The sequence below is a fragment of the Rhinoderma darwinii genome, unplaced genomic scaffold (genome assembly GCF_050947455.1).
Source record: "Rhinoderma darwinii isolate aRhiDar2 unplaced genomic scaffold, aRhiDar2.hap1 Scaffold_578, whole genome shotgun sequence".
NCBI classification, from domain to species: domain Eukaryota; kingdom Metazoa; phylum Chordata; class Amphibia; order Anura; family Rhinodermatidae; genus Rhinoderma; species Rhinoderma darwinii.
In genome coordinates this window covers 46,182-53,503 of record NW_027464131.1, presented here as the reverse complement: position 1 = coordinate 53,503, position 7,322 = coordinate 46,182, and the positions used below count along the sequence as shown (strand labels likewise).

The 7,322-nt window shown below is 40.0% G+C and overlaps 1 protein-coding gene across 1 annotated transcript; it reads left to right on the top strand.

The window, feature by feature from the left end:
* The first annotated feature begins 6 nt into the window (after window positions 1-6).
* SNRPD2 (small nuclear ribonucleoprotein D2 polypeptide) lies at window positions 7-6,920 on the top strand. Its single transcript, XM_075848958.1, has 3 exons — window positions 7-113; window positions 6,348-6,527; window positions 6,620-6,920. Coding segments are annotated over exons 1-3 (357 nt in total). The 5' UTR covers window positions 7-111; the 3' UTR covers window positions 6,795-6,920.
* The last annotated feature ends 402 nt before the right edge of the window (window positions 6,921-7,322 follow it).

The following is a 7,322-nucleotide window of genomic DNA, read 5'->3' as shown; positions in this document are numbered from 1 at the left end:
ACCATAGTAACAATGAGCGGAAGTTGCTTCTCTGACCCCGGAGTCTCCCGGAAGCGGAAGTTGAGCGGCTGCAGAGCGAGAATCGCCGGAACAACGTGAGGAGAGGGAAACATGTAAGTCACTCGTGTCGCCAATATAGAATATAATGTATCCGTGTGATATAGAATGTAATGTATCCGTGTGATATAGAATGTAATGTATCCGTGTGATATAGAATATAATGTATCCGTGTGATATAGAATATAATGTATCCGTGTGATATAGAATGTAATGTATCCGTGTGATATAGAATGTAATGTATCCGTGTGATATAGAATGTAATGTATCCGTGTGATATAGAATGTAATGTATCCGTGTGATATAGAATGTAATGTATCCGTGTGATATAGAATATAATGTATCCGTGTGATATAGAATATAATGTATCCGTGTGATATAGAATAATGTATCCGTGTGATATAGAATATAATGTATCCGTGTGATATAGAATATAATGTATCCGTGTGATATAGAATATAATGTATCCGTGTGATATAGAATATAATGTATCCGTGTGATATAGAATATAATGTATCCGTGTGATATAGAATATAATGTATCCGTGTGATATAGAATATAATGTATCCGTGTGATATAGAATGTAATGTATCCGTGTGATATAGAATGTAATGTATCCGTGTGATATAGAATATAATGTATCCGTGTGATATAGAATATAATGTATCCGTGTGATATAGAATATAATGTATCCGTGTGATATAGAATGTAATGTATCCGTGTGATATAGAATGTAATGTATCCGTGTGATATAGAATGTAATGTATCCGTGTGATATAGAATGTAATGTATCCGTGTGATATAGAATATAATGTATCCGTGTGATATAGAATAATGTATCCGTGTGATATAGAATATAATGTATCCGTGTGATATAGAATATAATGTATCCGTGTGATATAGAATATAATGTATCCGTGTGATATAGAATATAATGTATCCGTGTGATATAGAATATAATGTATCCGTGTGATATAGAATATAATGTATCCGTGTGATATAGAATATAATGTATCCGTGTGATATAGAATATAATGTATCCGTGTGATATAGAATATAATGTATCCGTGTGATATAGAATATAATGTATCCGTGTGATATAGAATATAACGTGTCCGTGTGATATAGAATATAATGTGTCCGTGTGATATAGAATATAATGTATCCGTGTGATATAGAATGTAACGTATCCGTGTGATATAGAATGTAACGTATCCGTGTGATATAGAATATAATGTATCCGTGTGATATAGAATATAACGTGTCCGTGTGATATAGAATATAATGTGTCCGTGTGATATAGAATATAATGTATCCGTGTGATATAGAATATAACGTATCCGTGTGATATAGAATGTAATGTATCCGTGTGATATAGAATGTAATGTATCCGTGTGATATAGAATGTAATGTATCCGTGTGATATAGAATATAATGTATCCGTGTGATATAGAATATAATGTATCCGTGTGATATAGAATATAATGTATCCGTGTGATATAGAATATAATGTATCCGTGTGATATAGAATATAATGTATCCGTGTGATATAGAATATAATGTATCCGTGTGATCTAGAATATAATGTATCCGTGTGATATAGAATATAATGTATCCGTGTGATATAGAATATAATGTATCCGTGTGATATAGAATGTAATGTATCCGTGTGATATAGAATATAATGTATCCGTGTGATATAGAATGTAATGTATCCGTGTGATATAGAATATAACGTATCCGTGTGATATAGAATGTAATGTATCCGTGTGATATAGAATATAATGTATCCGTGTGATATAGAATATAATGTATCCGTGTGATATAGAATATAATGTATCCGTGTGATATAGAATATAATGTATCCGTGTGATATAGAATATAATGTATCCGTGTGATATAGAATATAATGTATCCGTGTGATATAGAATGTAATGTATCCGTGTGATATAGAATATAATGTATCCGTGTGATATAGAATATAATGTATCCGTGTGATATAGAATGTAATGTATCCGTGTGATATAGAATATAATGTATCCGTGTGATATAGAATATAACGTATCCGTGTGATATAGAATATAACGTATCCGTGTGATATAGAATATAACGTATCCGTGTGATATAGAATATAACGTGTCCGTGTGATATAGAATATAACGTATCCGTGTGATATAGAATATAACGTATCCGTGTGATATAGAATATAACGTATCCGTGTGATATAGAATATAATGTATCCGTGTGATATAGAATATAATGTATCCGTGTGATATAGAATATAATGTATCCGTGTGATATAGAATATAATGTATCCGTGTGATATAGAATATAATGTATCCGTGTGATATAGAATGTAATGTATCCGTGTGATATAGAATATAACGTATCCGTGTGATATAGAATGTAACGTGTCCGTGTGATATAGAATGTAACGTATCCGTGTGATATAGAATATAACGTATCCGTGTGATATAGAATGTAATGTATCCGTGTGATATAGAATATAATGTATCCGTGTGATATAGAATATAATGTATCCGTGTGATATAGAATGTAATGTATCCGTGTGATATAGAATGTAATGTATCCGTGTGATATAGAATGTAATGTATCCGTGTGATATAGAATATAATGTATCCGTGTGATATAGAATATAATGTATCCGTGTGATATAGAATATAATGTATCCGTGTGATATAGAATATAATGTATCCGTGTGATATAGAATATAATGTATCCGTGTGATATAGAATATAATGTATCCGTGTGATATAGAATGTAATGTATCCGTGTGATATAGAATATAACGTATCCGTGTGATATAGAATATAATGTATCCGTGTGATATAGAATATAATGTATCCGTGTGATATAGAATATAATGTATCCGTGTGATATAGAATGTAATGTATCCGTGTGATATAGAATATAATGTATCCGTGTGATATAGAATATAATGTATCCGTGTGATATAGAATATAATGTATCCGTGTGATATAGAATGTAATGTATCCGTGTGATATAGAATATAACGTATCCGTGTGATATAGAATATAACGTGTCCGTGTGATATAGAATGTAACGTATCCGTGTGATATAGAATGTAACGTATCCGTGTGATATAGAATGTAATGTATCCGTGTGATATAGAATATAATGTATCCGTGTGATATAGAATGTAATGTATCCGTGTGATATAGAATATAATGTATCCGTGTGATATAGAATGTAATGTATCCGTGTGATATAGAATATAATGTATCCGTGTGATATAGAATATAATGTATCTGTGTGATATAGAATGTAATGTATCCGTGTGATATAGAATATAATGTAGCAGATAATACCACGAAGGGTAATGTTACGGAGCTGTTTTCAAGGGAAAATTGCTGCTGATTTTAAGCCGTTTTTTTAGCAAGCGATTTTTTTGTCGTCTGGTTTTGACGGATCAAGGAGTGACATCTTTTTTGAAAAACGGCCACGTAAAAAAATGCCTCGCCGGAATAGAATGCCGTTTTTCCCATTGGGCAGATGTTTGGAAGCGTTCTGTTTTCGATTTTAAGGGCCGAAAATAAGCCGTGTGAATATACCCTTACAGGTGACCGGGGCAGATCTAGCAGATAATAATAACACTTACAGGTGACTCGGGGCAGATCTAGCAGATAATAATAACACTTACAGGTGACCGGGGCAGATCTAGCAGATAATTAATAACACTTACAGGCGACCAGGGCAGATCTAGCAGATAATAATAACACTTACAGGTGACCGGGGCAGATCTAGCAGATAATAATAACACTTACAGGTGACCAGGGCAGATCTAGCAGATAATAAATAATAACACCTACAGGTGATCAGGGCAGATCTAGCAGATAATAATAACACTTACAGGCGACCAGGGCAGATAATAATAACACAGGTGACCAGGGCAGATCTAGCAGATAATTAATAACACTTACAGGCGACCGGGGCAGATCTAGCAGATAATAACACTTACAGGTGACCGGGGCAGATCTAGCAGATAATAATAACACTTACAGGTGACCAGGGCAGATCTAGCAGATAATTAATAACACTTACAGGCGACCGGGGCAGATCTAGCAGATAATAACACTTACAGGCGACCGGGGCAGATCTAGCAGATAATAATAACACTTACAGGTGACTGGGGCAGATCTAGCAGATAATAATAACACTTACAGGTGACCGGGGCAGATCTAGCAGATAATAATAACACTTACAGGCGACCGGGGCAGATCTAGCAGATAATAATAACACTTACAGGTGACCGGGGCAGATCTAGCAGATAATAATAACACTTACAGGTGACCGGGGCAGATCTAGCTTATAATAATAACACTTACAGGTGACTGGGGCAGATCTAGCAGATAATAATAACACTTACAGGTGACCGGGGCAGATCTAGCAGATAACACTTACAGGTGACCGGGGCAGATCTAGCAGATAATAATAACACTTACAGGCGACCGGGGCAGATCTAGCAGATAATAATAACACTTACAGGCGACCGGGGCAGATCTAGCAGATAATAATAACACTTACAGGCGACCGGGGCAGATCTAGCAGATAATAATAACACTTACAGGTGACCGGGGCAGATCTAGCTTATAATAATAACACTTACAGGTGACTGGGGCAGATCTAGCAGATAATAATAACACTTACAGGCGACCGGGGCAGATCTAGCAGATAATAACACTTACAGGTGACCGGGCAGATATTGCGGATAATAATAACACTTACAGGTGACAGGGGCAGATCTAGCAGATAATAACACTTACAGGCGACCGGGGCAGATCTAGCAGATAATTAATAACACTTACAGGCGACCGGGGCAGATCTAGCTGATAATAATAACACTTACAGGCGACCGGGGCAGATCTAGCAGATAATAATAACACTTACAGGTGACCGGGGCAGATCTAGCAGATAATTAATAACGCTTACAGGCGACCGGGGCAGATCTAGCAGATAATAACACTTACAGGCGACCGGGGCAGATCTAGCTGATAATAATAACACTTACAGGCGACCGGGGCAGATCTAGCTGATAATAATAACACAGGCGACCGGGGCAGATCTAGCTGATAATAATAACACTTACAGGCGACCGGGGCAGATCTAGCAGATAATAACACTTACAGGCGACCGGGGCAGATCTAGCTGATAATAATAACACTTACAGGCGACCGGGGCAGATCTAGCTGATAATAATAACACAGGCGACCGGGGCAGATCTAGCTGATAATAATAACACTTACAGGCGACCGGGGCAGATCTAGCTGATAATAATAACACTTACAGGCGACCGGGGCAGATCTAGCTGATAATAATAACACTTACAGGTGACCGGGCAGATATTGCGGATAATAATAACACTTACAGGTGACAGGGGCAGATCTAGCAGATAATAACACTTACAGGCGACCGGGGCAGATCTAGCAGATAATTAATAACACTTACAGGCGACCGGGGCAGATCTAGCAGATAATAATAACACTTACAGGTGACCGGGGCAGATCTAGCAGATAATTAATAACGCTTACAGGCGACCGGGGCAGATCTAGCAGATAATAACACTTACAGGCGACCGGGGCAGATCTAGCTGATAATAATAACACTTACAGGCGACCGGGGCAGATCTAGCTGATAATAATAACACAGGCGACCGGGGCAGATCTAGCTGATAATAATAACACTTACAGGTGACTGGGGCAGATCTAGCAGATAATTAATAACACTTACAGGCGACCGGGGCAGATCTAGCTGATAATAATAACACAGGCGACCGGGGCAGATCTAGCTGATAATAATAACACTTACAGGTGACCAGGGCAGATCTAGCAGATAATAATAACACTTACAGGTGACTGGGGCAGATCTAGCAGATAATTAATAACACTTACAGGCGACCGGGGCAGATCTAGCTGATAATAATAACACTTACAGGTGACCAGGGCAGATCTAGCAGATAATAATAACACAGGTGACCAGGGCAGATCTAGCAGAGCAGAAATATGACTGACTTGTGGTATAGGTGTTCTCCTATGACAGCGCCACGTATAAAGCCACGGAGCTCTTCAGTACCCCCCATACTACTAGTAATGTCTCTGTGGAGATGTGATGGATTTCATGCTCCTGTTTGCAATCTGTGGCTGAAACGCCTGAACTGGATAATTAGGAGGGGGTGCAGGTATAATTGATCTCCCCCCTGGATCTCTGACATTCTCCGCTATAACCTTCCTTCACTTTGTGTGTCCCCCCAGGAGTCTCCTAAACAAGCCGAAGAGTGAGATGACCCCTGAGGAGCTGCAGAAGCGCGAGGAGGAGGAGTTCAATACGGGGCCCCTGTCGGTGCTCACACAGTCCGTGAAGAACAACACACAAGTCCTCATCAACTGCAGGAACAACAAGAAGCTGCTGGGGAGGGTGAAGGCCTTTGACAGGTGAGTGTGCAGCATCCAGGGGAGGGGGACCCCTCCTCACCAGACCCACCGCCCCCCTGTACTCTCTCTCTAACCCTGTCCCTCCCCCACAGACACTGTAACATGGTCCTGGAGAATGTCAAGGAGATGTGGACGGAGGTCCCCAAAAGCGGCAAAGGAAAGAAGAAATCCAAGCCGGTCAACAAGGACCGATACATCTCCAAGATGTTCCTGCGTGGAGACAGCGTCATCGTGGTGCTCAGGAACCCGCTGCTGGCAGGGAAGTGATGGGGTCCCCACCTGCAGGGACCTCTGGGGACTCTCTTTGGGCTTTCACGTTATTTTTTTGTCTTGTTTCATGTGTTTCGGTGAATCTCATATTCTATTGTTTTTGTAATAAACAGATTCTGCAGATGTGTGACGTCCAGTCGCTGTGTGGGGCGGGGGAGGGGTGATGATGGGGGAGCAAGGCCAAGTCCGCACGACGATGAGTACAGACGAGAGAAGCACCTATGGTCACATATAAACCGCATGTGTCTGGCCGGGAATCCCCACCCTGCCATTATGTGTCTGTCTATGAAGCCTCTGTGAGCCCCCGGCCTAATGGACCACCCACAATGATAAATGATGGTGGACCCCTGAAATTGTTACAGCGGTGAGAGGACGGTCCCCGCCAGCGCAACCATCATGTACTATAATCCCGTAATAAAGGGACAACTATCAACAGCCGCACGACCGGAGGGGGAGGGGAATATCCTGGATCACGAACCGTTCCCAAGGCGGACGCTCTGATCGCCGCCTCCGCTCCGGCCCCAG